Source organism: Aythya marila (assembly GCF_965140915.1).
Source record: "Aythya marila genome assembly, chromosome: 2".
In the NCBI taxonomy this organism is placed as follows: Eukaryota; Metazoa; Chordata; class Aves; order Anseriformes; family Anatidae; genus Aythya; species Aythya marila.
The window spans coordinates 108,584,676-108,603,666 of NC_139043.1; the positions used below are offsets into that span (position 1 = coordinate 108,584,676).

The 18,991-nt window shown below is 37.2% G+C and overlaps 1 protein-coding gene across 2 annotated transcripts in view; it reads left to right on the plus strand.

The window, feature by feature from the left end:
- The window catches only part of TTC39C (tetratricopeptide repeat domain 39C), a 32,428-nt gene that overhangs the window by 11,389 nt on the left and 2,048 nt on the right, over positions 1 to 18,991 (plus strand). For both annotated transcript variants that reach the window (XM_082754662.1, XM_082754663.1), the window contains exons 3-12: positions 806 to 934; positions 1,152 to 1,266; positions 4,458 to 4,812; positions 6,134 to 6,302; positions 11,599 to 11,692; positions 12,580 to 12,687; positions 13,173 to 13,282; positions 14,009 to 14,132; positions 16,603 to 16,700; positions 17,604 to 17,708. In XM_082754662.1, the coding sequence (XP_082610788.1) occupies positions 806 to 934; positions 1,152 to 1,266; positions 4,458 to 4,812; positions 6,134 to 6,302; positions 11,599 to 11,692; positions 12,580 to 12,687; positions 13,173 to 13,282; positions 14,009 to 14,132; positions 16,603 to 16,700; positions 17,604 to 17,708 (1,407 nt within the window). The remainder of the gene's footprint in view (positions 1 to 805; positions 935 to 1,151; positions 1,267 to 4,457; positions 4,813 to 6,133; positions 6,303 to 11,598; positions 11,693 to 12,579; positions 12,688 to 13,172; positions 13,283 to 14,008; positions 14,133 to 16,602; positions 16,701 to 17,603; positions 17,709 to 18,991) is intronic.

Here is an 18,991-nt window from a genome sequence, read left to right on the forward strand (position 1 = left end):
CAGTACGGAATAAAATACATTGTGCCATAGGATTTGGTTTTGAGTGGATGGAAAGGAGGGGAGAGGAGGAAGGGAAGAGGGAGAACGTCTCCGGCTCAGTTATCTGAACTGATGCATTGAACCAGGGTAACATCGCAGTGCAGCGTTTGTGGATCTTGACAATATCTTGCTTAGCTACTGTTCTAAACATAGCTGCAGCACTCTGGGTCTATGTCATTCAGAGCTTTTGTTTAATAAAGCGTTAAGAAAAGAAGGTACTTGTCCTTAAAATTCTTTCTAGATTGGTTCAGTGATAGTTGGTCTGGTGCACGTTTTCTTTCGTAGGAAGGAAAAAAAAAAAACAGCAACCTTGTGTAGGAATTGTAGATATTTCTTACAATGCAATAACTGTAATTTATTACTGACTTTGAAGGTCTATTGTTTATGTGGATGAGCTTTATAAAAGCAGTATCTGCACAGATGTAAATCATGCCATACAATAATTGAAAGCTTTTTATAAATTCTTCTTCCATATAACGTAGTGTGATAGCATATTCAGTTTGACAGCATATGAAGTTTTATTAAGACAAGGGAAAGGGACTTAGTTACTATGTTCTGAGCCACGAAATTTCAGGAAAGCATGCTCAAATCTATAGTTTGTTTCTGTGTAGAAGTATATATATTGATATATGTGTGTACATTAATACATTTTAAAGAAAGAAAATTTCATTGTCAAGGTTTTCATGAAAACTTTTCATCCCGTTGCTTGTGTAGAAATAAAAATACTTGATTTTTATTACTCAAATCTGTGTTCTCTTTTTGGAAGAATGCCATGATGACATTTGAAGAAGAGAAAATGCAGCTGGCGTGTGATGACTTAAAGGCTACAGAAAAACTTTGTGAGAGTGAAGAAGCTGGAGTCATTGAAACAATCAAGAATAAAATTAAAAAGAATGTAAGAACATTATTTGTAAAACATGGAATCATGTATTGGATAAGTATTTCTGGAAGCTTCCTTTCTGTGCTACTTCTATTTTGGTTAGGTGGTTTTTGATATGCGAAGGACAGTAGAGTTTAAACAATTAAATTTGTCACTTTGAGACTGCTGTTTTTTATCATCTTAAAAACCTTTGTTAAAAATTCTGTGCTCTGTGTTTGTGTATTCCAAACAGGTTGATGGACGAAAATCTACTCTCTCCATGATAGATCGACTGCAAAGACAAATAATTGTAGCAGACTGTCAAGTCTACCTGGCTGTGCTCTCATTTGTAAAACAAGAATTATCAGGTGTGCTGTGGCTTCGATGTGTTTAGATGTGGTTTTTTTGCATGATATCTTTGAAGTAAAGGTTGATCTTGAAGTGGCAAGTGGTTGGATGGTGTATGTTCCTGTAGAAGCATAAGAAGAGTTGGTGCAAAGATGCTTAGCATCTGAGTGCTTCCCTTGGCCTGCAAGATAAAAGAGGCTATAAAGACCTGAGGCCCAGGCCACCTGGGAAAATCTGGGTGTCCCGTATGCATTACATTTGTGACAACTTCGATGACAAAATGGCAGCGAAAGTAATTTTAAATGAAGTGTGTTGAACTGCTGAATCAGCTCTTATTCTCTGGCCACTGAAGTGTGTCCTTGTGTGCCAAAGAGCTCGGTTTCTTTCTTGTTGATTAAAAACTTCCTTGCCTCATCTGCAAAGCTATTTCTAAGGTTCTCTTACATTTTTGGACCTTGGAAGAGGTGGCAGCCACAACTATCAGTGAAAACCCTGCTGACCGGCTGAAACAAATCAGGGAAATAACATTATTTAATATAATTATTTAAAATACCACTAAGATCTTCAGTCAAGGACACAGTGCTTTCTGTGATGTGCAGATTTGGTTTCTTCCAAGCCAGGGCATCAGGAATGTGTTTGGTGCTAGCTAGAAGTAGTTCAGGGCATATTTTTTGACTGTTGTATCAATGTATAGTGCTGCAGAAAGATTTTCGTACTAGTTTTGATGCTGTTCTGGGTTCTTGCTTTTTTTCTTTTTTTCTTGTCCCCCTCCTCCTCCTCACAGTTATTCATTATGTATTCTGCAGCTTTGTAACTGGGTTGGGTACTATAACGGAGTGGTGTCTGTTCCCTTTCTTTGCTGCTGCTCAGAGAACTGAAGTGGGTAGCAGAGTACTGCAGACCATGCAATATATTTGGGTTATTCTACTGAGTAAAAAATAAACCTGAAATCTGTGGTTAAAATCCAAGTGGCTAAACGCCATCTCAGTGACTGTTAGTTACTGCCATTGTGACACCGTTTAGCTAAACTGTTCTGTTATTTTAGGATTCTGGGTGTATTATCTTTCTGATTATGCATAAACATCTTTTTTTATGACGATGATGTTTCTGTGCAGAAATAGCAGCCACAGTATTGAAACTAGTCTCGTTTCAACCGGAGAGGCAGATCAGCGGTTGAGTGAAAAATTTCTTGTGTTTTTCATCGTGGAATGGTTTGACAGGAAGCATATGATGACATGCAAGCTGCTTTCTCATATGCCTAACACATTTTAGATTTTCCCCTCCACCCTCATGGATGTAACAGAAATAGTTCAACAAAAAGTTAGTAATACAGCAACTTAAATGAGCTTCCAGTAGCAATATTGAGCTACCTTTTCTTGATATTTACCTTTATCTTTGATTTGTCAGGTCATCATCGACCTGACAACTACTTTCAGAAGTTCTTGCTGCTGAATCTCAGTTCAGTGACTGGGCTTCGTTTGTTTATGTTCAAAAATCATAATTACATTATTTCAACGTTAGAATATTTTATCGTAGCATAGCAAATCTGTTAAGGTTGTGGTCCTAGTGAACTCTTAACGGCAGCACACTGGTGAAAATAAAAGCCTCAAACTATACCTTTCTCCACATCAAGTCACTTTTACTTGACTCATGGGCCAGAATGCGGTAGTTTTTCAAAGCTATTAGCAGAAACGTGATCCATAGGATAAGTAAAATGTTTTTTTTGCCCTTATTATTTGTCTGCTACATTGCTAGGTGGAGTTGTAGGAGTATTCATCTTGTTGTGAAGCACATACTTTTTGGCTGCACAAAACATCTTAAAAGATGACCTAATTGCTGAAAGTTGGAGTAACGTTAGCCTCACGATGCAGCTGAATCATGGCAGGGGGTTGCATTTTTTCGTATAGCGCTTTTAATATGGAACTCACGTTACAGGATTAATTTTTTAATACTTTCTGTTCATATTGATAGAACCCTTCTGTTACAACTGAGATAATAAATTTTGCAATCTTCCTCGCTGTGATTCTTAAGACTATTAAACTAACTTCATCCCTTCTTTGTGTAACAATAATCCAAGAGGCAGTAATGTAGGCAATGACCATGCTTTCTCTGGATTATTTTTGCTGTAATTGGAAGGAGTGTCTATAAGCTTTGGGATCGTTGGTCTACTATTGACAGCACTTTCCTGTTATTTGACGTATTCCATTTATGATCCAATTCTGGCATTGGTTGTAACGCTGATCTCTGCAAATTTGATGATATCTGTTTACAACGCTGCTGCTATATCCATGCTTTCAATTTCTCCCACTTTCAGTCCTCAAAATCCTTTATCAGTTCAGTTCCTAACTCTCAGGGCTTTAGGACGGACAAAATGCTGTTGTCTACTTGTGCAGTTCATGTGTGCACGTATACTTTGTGTTTATTTGCTTTTTACCACTTTTGTCAATGCCCAGGGATGTGCTGTAACCAAGACGGGTGCTGTGCCAGTAGGCATGTCAGACATGGTTATATTCTGGAGTCATGCCCTCCTGTAAAGAGCGTAATGAGACTGAGACTTGTCATATTCTAAACTAAGAATAGTTGAAGAAGTTGGGCAACCGGAAAAAAATTAAAGCAAAATTTAAGCATTTTTTAATTTTTTTCTATGATTCTTTAAATTATAAGATGCTATATTTCCCAGTTTAGGGCAGGGCGGAGGGAATGATTATTTTGAAAATCTCATTGTCTGACTCAAAGGAAGATGGCATGTGTTTTTATTTTACTTTTTAATTTAATTTTGTTTTAAACTATTTCTCCATCAATTTTATTTTAGTATGATTTGGGCTTAAGAGGCAAAATCTCTTTCAAGCTTTTCTTTTTTTGCCAGGCAGTGGTTTCATCTCTGTTCTATAGCGGGGCAGAATTCAGCATTAAGTTGTTTCGTTTTCTGTATTTCTTGGCAATTGTGTTGATAGATGGCTACAGGAAAGTACCTTTGTGTTGCATGCTGTTTTAAAGCCTCTGTTGGAAAAGCACTTAAGTTTGTAGTACTCAATATGAAAGATCTCATCTGTATAACAGAGGTAGCTCTTTTTGCAAAATTATTTCTATGCAATAAACTAATTTAATGCAAATAGAGAAAGCATACTAGGATATGTGAAACAGTATTTACTACTTGCTGTGTTCCAATTCTGAAATATGTTTCTTGAAATATTTTTCCGTTGCTCTTTAGCATACATAAAAGGTGGGTGGATCCTCCGAAAAGCCTGGAAAATTTACAATAAGTGCTATACGGACATTAATACACTTCAGGAAATATATCAGAAGAAAACAACTCAGGAATCCTTGACTTCTGATGCTGCAAATGATAATCATATTGCTGCAGAAGGTGTAACGGAGGATTCGCTAAACAGACTGAAAGGTGCTGTTAGCTTTGGATATGGACTTTTTCATCTTTGCATATCCATGGTGCCCCCAAACCTGCTCAAAATCATCAACCTGCTGGGTTTTCCTGGAGACCGCCTACAGGGGCTTTCTTCACTGATGTATGCAAGTGAAAGTAAGGACATGAAGGCCCCTTTAGCTACGTGAGTAGCTATATTGAAATGCTTTGGTAGATAACTTAGTACTGAAAGTAAGTAAATGGGGGAAAAGAATCAAAACCAAAACCGTCATGTTGCTTTAAAGAAACCAACAGCAGGTAAAATAAACTCGTAGTTTATTGTTTAACATGTCATGGTTTAGTAAATCCGTCACTTGCTAGTGGTCTGTCTGCCACTAGTTGTCTACGTGTGTTTGGGGTTTGTCAGGATTGTATTCTTCAGTACCTGCTATTCTAATGCCTAGTAAACTATATGCCAGTAAGGCTCGGTAGATTTTACCTGTGAGCTATGCTCTCTTCGATGGAGAGTGTGCTGTTTTATATGAGAGTGATTAATGTCAGTTACTCATCCTTATTGATTTCAGTTATTTATGGTTGTTATCAGCCAACGATCTCTTCTGTTAAGTTTTTTATTTTTAGTAAATTGGGAGGTGTTCCCTTACTGTCTTTCTGATCTGCTTGGAGGAATGTTTGTGTGTATTTTTTTTTTATTTTTTTCCCAAGCCTTCATACTCTATTCAGGTCTTTTTATTGGGTGAAAGGTTAGCCAGATTTTACAAGGCCATTTATGAGGGTAGTTTGTTATGACATTCTCTCCAAATTAATACTTGTATTGCTGAACCTATTTTAAGTACTGTCAAATGTCACTTCTGAAGCATTGACAGCAGAGTTAGTCTTTTGTGCTGGAGGAGAACAGTTGTATTTCTGGATGTTTAAGAAACCTTAAGATTAAATGTTCCTGTTGATTTCTTTTGTTGCTTACCTGGGAAAGAGACTGGCATTCCCTTCCCCAGAATGACAGTAGAGGTGGGGTGGGTGCTATGATCTTGCAGAGCTTTGTGCTCTGCCCTTGCTTCCAGGCATGAGGTAGGTCATGCAGGAATCTGTGCTTCCCAACACCAGACAAGTTTCTGTTTGCATTGATTTCTGTATGTGGGGGTGCGTGGTGTTCTTTTTCTTTTTTTTTTTGTTTTGTTTTGTTTCTTTTCCTCATGAGCAATTAATTCATAATGTTTTCCTGGGAGGGGTTCTGTTTTAAAATCTGTAAAGACTCAGTTGGTATGGTGCTTTGATACCAAGACCTTGATGGTTACTCTGCCTTTGGATGATATTTGGGTATCGTATGTTCAGCTGCAGTTTAGGAACACAGTGGTGTATGGTAATAGTACGTTTGTTCGAATGTCAGGTTATATAAGAAAAGATTCAAATCCTTTGTCTTCCAGGATCATTTAAAAATTTGCCTACGTAGAACATTGCACTGACGTGTCTGTTTGCGCTGTAATCATTTTTCCTCTTGTTTCTTTTAGATTAGCTTTGTTGTGGTACCACACAGTTGTTCGTCCCTTTTTTGCTCTTGATGGCAGCGATAACAAGGCAGGATTGAAAGAGGCCAAGGAGATTCTGGCAAAAAAAGAATCCGCTTATCCAAATTCTTCTCTGTTCATGTTCTTCAAGGGAAGGATACAGCGATTAGAGGTACTGCATGTTTCTGTTCTTCTCACTGATTTTTCCCCACCCATCTCCCCATGGTATCCGATTCTTTTCTGTTGTGAATGAATTGTGCAAGCATCAATAAATCTTGACTAAAGACGTAGACGTATTGAAAGATGAGAAAGAAGAAAGGATCAGCTTCTTCCTAGCTGCAAGTTCACATACCAAATCAGCTCTTCCACTACTTCTAGCTGAATTAATAGCACTTCAAAATGTATTTTGTTTCTGCTTGATGCATTTATAACTCCATGCTACAAGAAACTGCTTCTGGTCACTCATGAGCTTCTTGCGGTATAAATAGCTGTTTCAGTTTTGCTTGTCAAGCTGAAATCTGAGTATTATCTGCTGAGCACACGGCATTTATCTTCCGCTTTTCGTTTTATACATTGTTCACATATAGCTAATCATCCTCAATAATTTCCCTTGAATAATTGCTGTTGCTTTTAAGAGGACAAAACAGGATGTTTTGTGTTGCTATGGTGAGCTGTGACCCAAGCAGAATGTATTCCTTGGAAATGTGTTTCTGAATGCTGTTAGAGAGTGATATTCTTGAAACGCTGCAGCAGCCCTGTGGTTTTTAGCTGAATTATCCTTCAAGGATCTCTGATCATCCAAGATGGTGATGAGTACTTTGAACAACGCAGCTTCTGCATTTATCTGACCAGGATATTTCTAAGGCATTTATATCATCAAGAAAACCCAGCAAAAAAGTATAAAACCAGAATATTTGTTTCAATACCATAGTTAAGAGCTAATCCAGATCTTGATGTTGGTGGTCCCTTTTTTGCTGGGGTTTGCAGTTAATTCTCAGAAATGCAGCTTGGTATTTTGAAGGGGGTAGCGGCAGTAACAGAACAGAGGGGCAGTTTTTGTAGGCATGTTCTTGCACGTGGTTTAATTGTGCGGTGTGGTTTGATTGCTTTGTCTTTCTGGAAGCAACGGTGCCTTTGGGGAATTGATAGATTCTGGATGAGTGTCAATTTTGCTTCAGAGCAGAATTCTTTACCTGCTATTTTAGAGTATTTGTGTTTAAAATGGTGCTGTTAATAGACAGCAACGTTCAGTTCCAAGTGAAATAGTTTGTGCTGGAGGCCACGTGCCAGCGTTAACAAAGTTAGTTAGCTTAGGCAGGCAGAATGAAATGCTCTAGGCTCTGTAGCTGTACCATAGTCAGCAGAAAGCTTACTGGTTGCTATCAGGAAATAAAATGGCCCTTTTTTGTTTGCATGAAAGATTTCCATTCAACAAGTTTTCTTTTTCCCTGCTGAGACTTTGCTCTGTATAAATGCTTCACGTAAATACCCCAAGCTCTTCTGGAGGCTCTGTTAAGAAGGTGCAAGTTTTATTTGCTCTAATACTGTTGCCATAATAGTGAAGGCAGGTATGTTACTGGATGCTCCTGCAAAGTCTGGGAGGTACTTACATAGCTGTCCTTGAATGTATTGATAAGCAGGTAGGTTTAAATTCTTTCCATCTCACATAGGAGTACTATTTTGAAATGGTTTACTGTAATTTGGAAGTCTCTGCTTTATCCTGTTTAACATGTGAATTATACCAGCTTCAGTTCAAGGAATATTTTGCAACAGTAAACATCTGGTTGTTTTTAACAGTTCTGTGTTAAAATTTAAGTGTACACAGATGAAAGGCTGATATGATCGTACACAGAGGAAGTTGTATGTTCTGAAAATAAGAATTGGGAACGGTCACTGTAGGGTTTGGATTAGGCCCTACTAGCACTCAGGCCATCGGGTAATTTCTTTCTAGATAGCCTTTGATCTTAAAAAGATGTGCACTTTTTGTAACTTTCAGATGATGGTAAATTTGACTTCCATTAGTAAGTCAACTCAAAGAGAAGGGCTTTGGGGTGTTGGTGGATGTAAAACTCGCTCTCTGATGAGCTGTCAGTGGGTGCTTGCAGCCCAGAAAGCCGACTGTATCCTAGGCTGCAATCGAAAGAAATGTGGCTGGCAGGCCAGCAGATCGAGGGAGGTGATTCTGTATTCTATAGCATGTGAGTCTGTAATGGTTTGTGCTCCAAGGAGCACATATAAATATTAGTAAATGTTTAACGGAGTTTGTTTTTTTAAAATGTAGACTCATATTTTTGAGAATTGAAGTCAGAAGACATTTGGAGACTCTGAAATGTATGAGTAGAGGGAAGGGAGGAGGGTGGTTTGGGAAAGCTGCAATGAAAGTGCACCAGAAAGTTAGTAGGGATGTGTGGAGGCTTAGCATGCAAAAGGGCAAAGTAACAGGTGGTGTTGTGGATCGTGCATATTTCTGCCTTTTAGCTTGCTTGCTTTCTCTTTTACCTAATCACCAACAAGTTCTAAAAATCTCAATCTGCTTTTCTAAATGGGGGACAAACAACCCCTGTCTGAAGTAGCTTTTAAGAACCACCACCACCAAAAACAGTAGCTACACGTGGAGAGGGGCAAGATGACTCCTCTGTCTGGCAGCACGCTCTGGGGCTGTGTACGTAATCACCTAGTCTTTGGGGCTGGGCCAAAAAAAAAATCATGTTCCGAGGCTTGATCTGTAGAGTTCAGTTGGTGTAGGAGCATGTTATGAGGCTGGAGGAAAAGTGCCAAGTACTCCAGCTGACTGGCAAAACACCAGTTTTGCCAAAAACACTCAAGGTGTGTTTAATCTGCAGGAGCTTATGTATTATCAAGGTTTATTTTCAGAAATTGTGCTAGCCTCTGCCATTACTTGCTCAAGGCTATAAAATATATAAACCTCTGTTGGTTCAGGAAGCTTTCTTGGCTCTTCAAGCTCTGTAGATGGTTGTTCTCTGTAATTTGAAGTCAAGAAATGAAAGATTATTGTACTCACGTGAGCTTTAATAATCCTCTTCGTGGTTATGTAGTTCTATATATTACAGGTTTTATGGATTAATCTTTTCTTTTGTCTTTGTCCAAGAGAAGCGTGAGTGATGACCCTTTAAGGAATTACAAGCGTGTATGATAATGAGAGCTTAAAAACCAAACCAAACAAAGCCAGTCAGCCTTGATGTTCTACTTGCTGACTCTTCTGCCTGTGTAATTCTTACTGTTTACTCTCTGAAACAGTAAGTAGATGGTAATGAATTTATTGTAAGAATACTAAGAGTAGTAGTATTCTTTTACTAGAAAGAATACTGTCAGTAGAAAGTAGAAATTCATATTCTAGCATGTTGTCACAATCCCTGGAGACAATTGAAACTTTATAGAGGAGTGTCTCAGGAGCATATTTACTGAGCTCAACGCTTATGGAAAACTTGCGTAGAAAACACTTTGAGATCTGGACAGAGAAATGGATTGTAGGAGGTTGCAAATCCACTTAGTTGAATGCTCATGTTGTTAGTTGTTCAGTGTTTCACGTGTTGCCCTGTGTTGGTGTGTCAAATTGCAGAAAGTGATGTAATTATCCTTAGTTATTGTGTGGCATAACAAGCCCTGCAAATAAATTATTTATATTTTAAATACTTTTAGTGAGTTTTTTAAGTTTTTAGAAGGTGAAATATCTTCCCGGATAACTAAATACATAGACTTTTTCATTTTTTCTCAGAAGTTTTCAAAATGAAATTTTACTAAATTTTGAAACATCTTAGTGCCAGAGATCAAGTTTTAAGTCCCCTTTCTTATTTATCTATTTTTTCCCCCTCCCCCTCCTGTAAGACTGAGCTGATAATACTTTCCAGCCAGGCATGTTGGCCTGATGCAACACTGGTATTTTTTATTAATGTATAACGAGGAGACTGTGCTTCTACAAAACTGAACAAGCTGTATATTGCTCAGGCTCCCTGGAAATTTTAAGGGCAATTATAGTAGAAAACAAAAAGACAGGTGGGTTGCATTCTTCTTTCATGCCAACAAGCATCTTTGTTTCATCATTGCTTTGTTTTCGAAGGATGCAGTGTTTATGTTGTTACAGCTATGGCTGCCTTTGCTTTGTGCTGTCTTGGTGCAGTGTATGTATTCTGTGGTGAAGCTGTCGTTCCTTAGCAACTAAAATAGCTTTCCCTGATCAGACAAAGAAAGAAATCTGATAAAATCAATCTAGATCTAGGGTTGGGATGGGGAGCAGGGGGCGGGGCAGGGAGCAGTGGCACGTCTTAAGGCACGACACTACAAACTTTTGCAGGAGTTTTAGATTTCATTTACAGTGTTGTAGACATTATCTTGTTCAGGGGCAAATATCTTTTGTAGACATTTATTTGTTCAGTTTTGTAGATATTTGCAGGCAGCAGTGAGTGGTCTAAGGAACACAGAATTGCTATAGCTGTATGTAAGAATGAATATAGGAACCCCCTAAAGCAACTGTAGGCCATGTTGGGAGAGATACACAGCGTATATATACATGTGTGTAGAGTAAATGAGTATAAAATGAGCTAAATGTTAATTTGCATCTTCCTAAAGGCCTCAAGCCATTATGATGATTGGTATGGAGAAGTCTCTGGGAAAACTAGAGATAAATGCAGTCAAAAGAGCTATCATTCTAGTTGTTACAAAACTATCAGCACCTTTTTGGATTCAGTTGCAGATAGGAATGCAGTGGCTGATCTGGAAGGCTGAGGAATGTAACCTGTTGCTGATCATTATTAAACTCCTCCAATATCCTGGCCCTGCCCCATTTTTTTCCTCTACATATTTGACTTTTTGAAGGCAGGTTCCTTACTGTATGTTTTATTATTTTTTTTCTACAATTTCTAATTGATGATTATTACCTTCCGAGTAAATGCTTTGTTTTCTTGTCTAAGGTTTCATTTAAATATAAATCCAAGTTGCTTTATATTAGTGATACTTCCTTTTTGTCTTTCAGTTTGCCTGTTGTATTATATTTCATGTTGTTAGTTTGAAATAAGTTGGAAAAAATCTATTAACTACTGATCCTTTTCCAGATGTGTGCTTACCATTGTAAATAAAGGCTTTGCCATAATTTACCCATACTCACATTCAAAAGTGATCAGATCTAAAGAGAGGAGGGAAGCTTGTCAAAGGACTTGCAATGTGGATCTGGTATATGAATGAGTATGATCCCTTCTTCTTCAAACTGGTAGCTCTGTGGTGACGTTAAATTCTTTTAAAATCTAGAATCAAATCAGTTTTGAGTTTTTCCTCTCACTAAGATGTTTTGCCTCTCATTAAATCAAACCTGCAATCAACGTGACAACCTTTTTTTTTTTTTTTTCCCAATGTGTGTTTATGTAGAAAATCAAACATGTTGTTTTAAAATCTGTTAGATAATTTGATTTTTATTACTGTAGACATCTGACTTTATTTTCTTTTGTCTTTGTTAGTGTCAAATCAATAGTGCCTTGACTTCGTTTCATACTGCTTTGGAACTTGCAACAGACCAAAGGGAGATTCAACATGTGTGCTTATATGAAATAGGTAAATTGGATATTTTTATGCTATAAATGTATCACTTTCAAGTTTTGATTAGTAACTTCTGTGAAGAAACTGGATTATTTTTATTAGGATTACTAAAAGGTTTTAGAATGCTGGCCTTAGTCTTGGTTGGATTATGTTGATGATAATCTTGATGTCTTGTGTAGGGGAGTAGCATTCAACAATCAGTTTATATTTGCAGAAAACTTTAAAATTATAAGTGATGCATAAATCATAGAGTATAGAATCAGAGGCAAAAATAGAGTATAGAACCAGAGGCAAACTGTTCACCTACAGAAGATTCATTAAAATAAGCAATGAATTCATCTACTTTGTCAGTGGAAGCACTGTTTCCATGCCAAAAACTAATAGGTCTAATGGAACTTCATAGATTGCAAGACCTATATTTCATGTTTCACTTCATGCTACTGATGTAAGAAAATGAACAACAACAACAACAACAAAAGTTTCATTGTATGTTTTTTGTTTGCATAGAAGTCTTTAGAGTAGAGAAAATATGTTGAGTCAAGCTTTAAATGTCTTGTCATAGTCAGGAGGAATAAGGGGAGCAGGTGGTAACTGTAAGCATTAGCATTCTACAAAACACAGCCTTTTTATTAAAAAAAAAAAAAAAGCTTTTGGTGTCTGTATAGATTTGCTATTGATATGAAACGGATTCATTGTCTTGTATCACACCTATAATTCAATATTTTCCAGTTAACGTGAACCAGATTTTTAAATGATTGATTAGTTCTGCTTTTAACTTTTCCAGTTATTGGTACAATTGTTAAGCTAGCTCCAGCTCTCATAAGCAGATTTTGTTTCAGTAATTTTTGTTTATATCATGTTTGAATTACTGTGCTCTCACGCTAAATTGGTCTCATTTTTAGGTTGGTGCAGCATGATAGAGATGAATTTCAAAGATGCATTTGAGTCCTTTGAAAGGCTTAAAAATGAATCCAGGTGGTCGCAGTGCTATTATGCTTATTTAACAGCAGGTGAGTATTTCCAGTGATGCGGGTAAGTGATTAAATCAGCGATGTGATATGGCACTGTTTTGTTTCGGGAGAGTTGACGAGTGCACATTGTGTGTTCCACACTGCCAGCTGTTTGTGCAGCTGTCAGACCTCACTTACGTAATTCTGTTTATGCCATTTATTAATGCACGTGCATATGCCCTTGTCCTCCAGCTATAATTATGATATGACCTATCACCACAATGAAAATGTATTGCAGAGATTTAGGAAATAAATCGTTAGTTTGGGTGGTATTAGTCCTCTAATGGATATGAAAAAAAAAGAAATGCGGACTTGTTAATGATCACAGAAGGATACCTGGGAGAGCTGGGGTTGTGTTTGTCAAGTCCCACTCTAGGTCCTTTGCAGTGTTTTTTTCCTCACCCTATAACTTAATGATATTTGATCCTCCTTTCTGTTTCATGTCACAGCAGTGTTAACACATTTTTGTTTCTGTGTTGTTATAGTGTGTCAAGGAGCCACTGGCGATGTCAATGGTGCTCAGAATGTCTTCAAAGAAGTTCAGAAGCTTTTCAAAAGAAAAAACAATCAGATTGAGCAATTTTCAGTGAAAAAGGTTTGTGTTTAGCAAAGGCTAACTTGTTGCAGTACAGTAGTTACACCTGATAATTGTGTTGCATTGTTTACCAGTATTTATTATTGAATGAATATCTGCTTTCTCCTGTGTTGCTTTTGTCAACTTACTGGGAAGGATTCAGGTGGAAAAACAATAGTGTCACATATTTTAAGGACTCAGCAAAGGAGATGTTAATTAGCTATTCACTTTTCAACTGAAGTAATTATTAAAGAGACAAATACACAATACCATAGTTGTTTTGGTGATTTTTCTCTCTGGCTTTGCTTTTCTTTCTCCTTTTTTTAATCTTGTCTTGTTTGTCAAAGCCTTAGTTCTTTTTGAAAGCAGGGAAGTCTTGGAAGTAGACAAGTCTAGCCTAGCCCACACTTGTCTAAGAAGTATCACCCAACTTATGATTTGCAGATGTTGCTGGGTCAACATCTGGTCAGTATGTTCTTGAGATTGTGAAATAGAAAAAAAAAAACACACATCTAGGGTAAGGAATTTAATTTTGGTCAATATGTAAGCCCTTTAATTGAAAGATTTTGAGTTTCATTCTTAGTCTTTTAGCTACAATGGGGTTTTATTAAAATTGTTGGGTGTTTCACGAAACAATTAGTGTTTGCGATATATTGTTTGTGAATATTGTTTGCTGTAAAAGTACAGATGACAGATCTTCCCTCCTTTTTCTTTCTTCCCTCCTTTTTCTTTCTTCCCAATTTGCAGGCAGAAAGATTTAGAAAACAAATGCCAACCAAAGAGCTCTGTGTCCTGGCATCCATTGAAGTATTGTACTTATGGAAAGCACTTCCAAACTGTTCCCTCTCCAACTTACAGCACATGAGCCAAGGTATAATATGTGTCCTTGATATATTTGTTTTAAATGAGGTATGCAATTTTCTTCTTTTGTGCAGACTGGCTGACTGTTGTAGCATGAAAATTTAAACCAGCATGCATATGGGATAGCAAAACAGTTTGAGTAGCAATGGAATAAGGACCCATCAAACAATTCAGCTTAATGCTTCATTTTTGCCATTTGTATAGTTTCTTTTGGAGATTTTTTTTTTTTTTTTTTAAACTGTTGCATATAGTTGGGTTTCTAATCACTGGGTTTCAAATCATTGCTCAAAATGAAACAGTAGTGTGGTAGTTACTGGTCAAAGTCAGCAGACAAAATTGAACTCATTTAAATCTAACTATAAAAATAAAAAATCAAACCATTGCTTTATTTATGCATGTTAATTTTCTTCTAAGAGGGAATATGTAGCTTGTGAGGCTATCCATGTTGTAGTGAGGTTTCCTTTTATGTTGGCTGCTGGCAGCAGCAGCATCTTAGAGGCGAAAGGTGTTCTGCTCTTGCCTCTTTCTCAGTCTCCAGGTGTCTTTGGATGAGATCTGTCTAAAAAAAAAATTATGGTAGCAGTGTTTACCATAAACTATTTACTACCCTACCCTCCATACACACGCCAGTCGTCTTTGCATCCTGCCATTTCTAGTTACTCTCTACTCCTTCAGAAAACTAAAAATAAAGTCTGCCACTCAGATTTGATTCTGTAATTGTAAAATTTTGGGGGTTGTACATGATTTTTACATAAAGCTAGAAAACTAGGTTTGGGACTAGTCTTTTTTTCCAGGGCTAGTTTTTTTTTTTTTTTTTTTTTTTTTTTTTTTTTTTTTTTTGATTTAAGGTAATTTGTCCATTTCAATTGTATGGTGGCAGTGGATTGCATTCAGATCCTTCGTTTTGTAGTCCCCAAAGGCAATGGGGAAGGCTTTAAAATGAGATTTACTTCTATAAAAATATATTCAAGTATTTTTTTTCTGTAATTTGCCTGTAAAACAATCAACCTTACAGAATGGAAATGGTATTTACTCCTGTCCTGCATATTCAAAAGCAGCATAGATTTTTTTCCTGTAAGCTTCCAGCTGGTGGTGCAGATTTTAATGTGAAATAGCAGTATGGATTAAAATTCTGTGATGAACTTCTTGTAAGGCTTGACACTGACAGATGTGTCTGCATCAGTGATCCTTGGTTCAAGATTTTCTACACAGTGAAAATGTTGCCATGCCTTAAGGGTATCTCAAAAATGCTGAGCTGATAAAGGATTTTTTTTATTTATTTGTTTGCTGCTTCTTCTCATGGACAAAGGGGGGTTTACTGTGCTGGAGGGAGTTTCCAGGCTTTCCTTGGGGCTGGAATTTGACATAATAAAGCTCTGGTTTGTAGCAATTAAGTTGAACCCATGTGTATCTTCCTAAGTAAAATGCCAAGGAACTTTAGACTCTTAATAAAAATGAGAGCTGGCAGAATTATGTGTTGTGTAGTGTCCAGATACTTTATGCAGCCAATCCTTCGTTATTCATAGGTGGTTTATTTGTGATGTGGATAAACCATTTTGTGACTGCAGGCCTGGTTTAAAGCCATCAGAATTTGTTAGATGAGGCAGATTAATGTGAAGTTAAAGGGGCCCAACTGCTCCCAGACCCTAGCTCCTTCGGAAGGGTTGAAAAATGCTCCAGACACCCCTGTTACTGTAGCCTCTGGAAGCCACAGTGTAGCAAATGGTTCCTCATGGAGCTAGTCTTGGCTTAACAGAGTTGTTTGGAGCTGTTACTAATAGGCTTGATCAAAATGGAGCCTGACTCATCTAGAGAGGGTTACGTGCATCATGATTCACTGAAAACAGCACTATGCAGCTGAAGGCACAGTCTGTCCTTAGACTGTAAACCATCCAGGGTCTGGCAGATTAACCTTATCTGCTCATCAGCGCTGGGAAGTGTGGTGCCAAAGTACCCTGGTCTGGGATTTTAAGTCCAATACAGATTTCTGTGTCCGTCACTTGGCTTCAGTTAAGAACAACTCAGCTTTGTCTGGACTGCTTGGTTGAGGTTTTTTGCTATTATCCTTGTAACTTGGACTATATATATATATATTTTTTTTTTTTTAATATCTGGAACAACCCAGTTACCTATAACACCAGGAGGAGTTGATTGTTCATGAACTTTAACTTTCTAGTGAATACTTCAAGGACAAGTAGAGAAAGGTACTGTCTTCCATTGAGAAGAGCACACCCACTACTGCAGAGGGCCAATTTGTTCCTGTTAGGAATTATTACCATTACTGACAGATTGCTTGAAGAGACTGACACAAAATGGGTTGTATTTTAAAGAAACCAAATTACTGTGATGTAGATTGTTACTAACATCTCCTTTTTCTAGTTAAATTTAATCGTTAGACTAAAAGTCACCGTAGATCGCAGTTCGTGTCTAAGGAAGGATTTCAATCCATCTTACTTGTTTATTGAAATCTTGTCTTTAAGCTTGTCAGGATGTTGATGATTCATCAGCTGTTGGTTTGAGGAATTTGCTTCTTGGTGCCATACACAAATGCTTGGGAAATTCTGAAGATGCTGTTCAGGTAGGCAGTTAAATGCTAATTATACCATTAATCCTGTTTTATGAACTATTATCTTAAACAGTAAATATTGTTGAGAGAGTGTTAAGCCAATAATTTTCAGTGCTATCAATCTGTCTATGAATTCCAAGAGAATAGGTCTGGTTCTTTTCAAATCTTGTAACTTAGTGTGGCTTCATTATAGTATCTGTTGTAAAAATAATTGGCTAATGTTGAGCAAACATGGAAGCTAACGTGGCTTGTAGAGCAAGAGATAAGAGGAAGCTGGGTAGAAGAATGGAAAAGTTCTTCTGCTTCTGGGTTTACTCTGTCTGACAAAGAAAATTCAACTTAAAAAAAAAAAATGAAGGCTGACCTTTTGAAGGCATAGATAATACTGCTCTAGAGCTATTAGACACTGAGAGCTCTAATTATTGGCATGTTCCAAAAAAAAAAATATTTTGCCACTGCTTCAGACTGTAGGCACACTCCACTGCTCTGTAGGCACAACTTTTTTTTTTTTCACTCCCCAAAAGGGAATACAATTCACATAAGGAACCTGGGAGCTGATGCTGGTTTTAAATGTATTTTTTCTGTTTTTCTCAAGTATAGCTTAAATAATCAGTGTACTTAATCTTCAAAATTAAATTTCCGTGTTAGGCCTAATAGTTTTCAATATAAAGTTGGAAAAATCATGGCTCAGTTAATATATTGTTTGGTAAAAATACAAACAAGTGATTTTTACCTTGATGTAATGGTGTTAGGGAAAACCTCGTGCTTAAAGGATCTCTGCTGTTGGAAATATTAACTTACTTCGGCTCTGGGCTAATTTCTAGTACTTAAAGTTGGCAGATACTTCTGGATTTTTAACTGATCAAACAGTCTATTTTAATGTTATTACAGTCTTTTTTTTTTTTCTTTGTATAGTTTTTTCAGCGAGCTGCTAAAGATGAGCTGTGCCGTCAGAACAACTTATACATCCAGCCATATGCTTGCTATGAACTTGGCTGTCTTCTATTAGACAATCCAGAGGTAATAGTATAATCTATTTTTTTAAACTCTTAAATATCTACTGTAGAGATTTACTTATTTTACTAAGAAATGTAGCATGTTTTAGGTAAGAGCTTTTTAATTTCAGTGTTAAGAGCGTCTATAAGGATGTTCTGAGGAGCTTAATGCTGGTTGGTAACACTGCAATGACATATTTTGTTACTGGGTTTTATTCTTACATAACAGAGTCTGAGACTGGCATTGTTCAGGGGACCTTAAGTGATGTCTTACTTGAGGATTAAAATGTATGTTTGCAAACCATCTGTATTTCTGTAGCAGAGATGTTTATGGACAGCAAGCACTGAAGCAAGAATTTTGATGAACAAAGCACTATACTTTGTTATTTAGTACTTTTCACTGAAGAGCACTACGAAGACTTGGAAAGGACACTTTTATTTTCTTTCCACCCCTCTGATCATGCCATGATGCCCTTTTTTTTTTCTTTTTTTTTTTTTTCCACACGTCACTTAGAGCAACAGCATGTGTAAGTACTGGGGTATAGAAATACTTGCATTGCCCCTGAGGATGCAGAGAGCCCTCTCTCCCTGCACTTGCCCTCTGTTCCTGCTGTTGGTGACAGCAGAGGCCTGGTAAGAATGTATTGGATAGGTAGGGATGTGTTTACAAGTGATATTTAGTGAAAACAATCACCTGATTTTCAGACGTGGTTGATGAATACATTTGATTGCTCAGGTCTTTGTACATATTCTGCCTCCCGGAGAGCTCTGAGTTTCCTAAAGTCGTGCAACTTCACCACTCCTTGTACCATTTCCTTCCTCAAACGTATCCTTACTACTTGCAGTTTATGCTGTTTTATGTAGTACCTCCTGAATCAGATTGCAAGCTAGGGGAAGTGGTTACAGGACAATAGCTTTAACCCCCACCTCGTTGTATGTAGTTTCTATAAAGTAACGGGGTTGATAGTGTCTCATGTTTTTAAGATTCTGGTTTAGGTTGTTTTTAGTCTTACCTTATTTAATTATCTGAGCTGAACCTTTCCCTTGATGAGGAAAGGAAAAGAAAGTCTTTCAATAAAGAATGACTATCACAATAAAGGACAAAACTAGAGAAAATGCTTTAAAAAATAATAGAAATAATACTCTTCGAAAACTGTGATGCTGTATGACATAGAACTGGTCTTTGAAGCCTGGTAGGGAGGTCTGAGTTTAGTGATGTTCCTGCTGCTTTATTACTTTATTTTATTTATATTCATGTTTAAATTAGATTATGTCAAATGTCTCAAAAAAAAAATAATGTTGCAATTG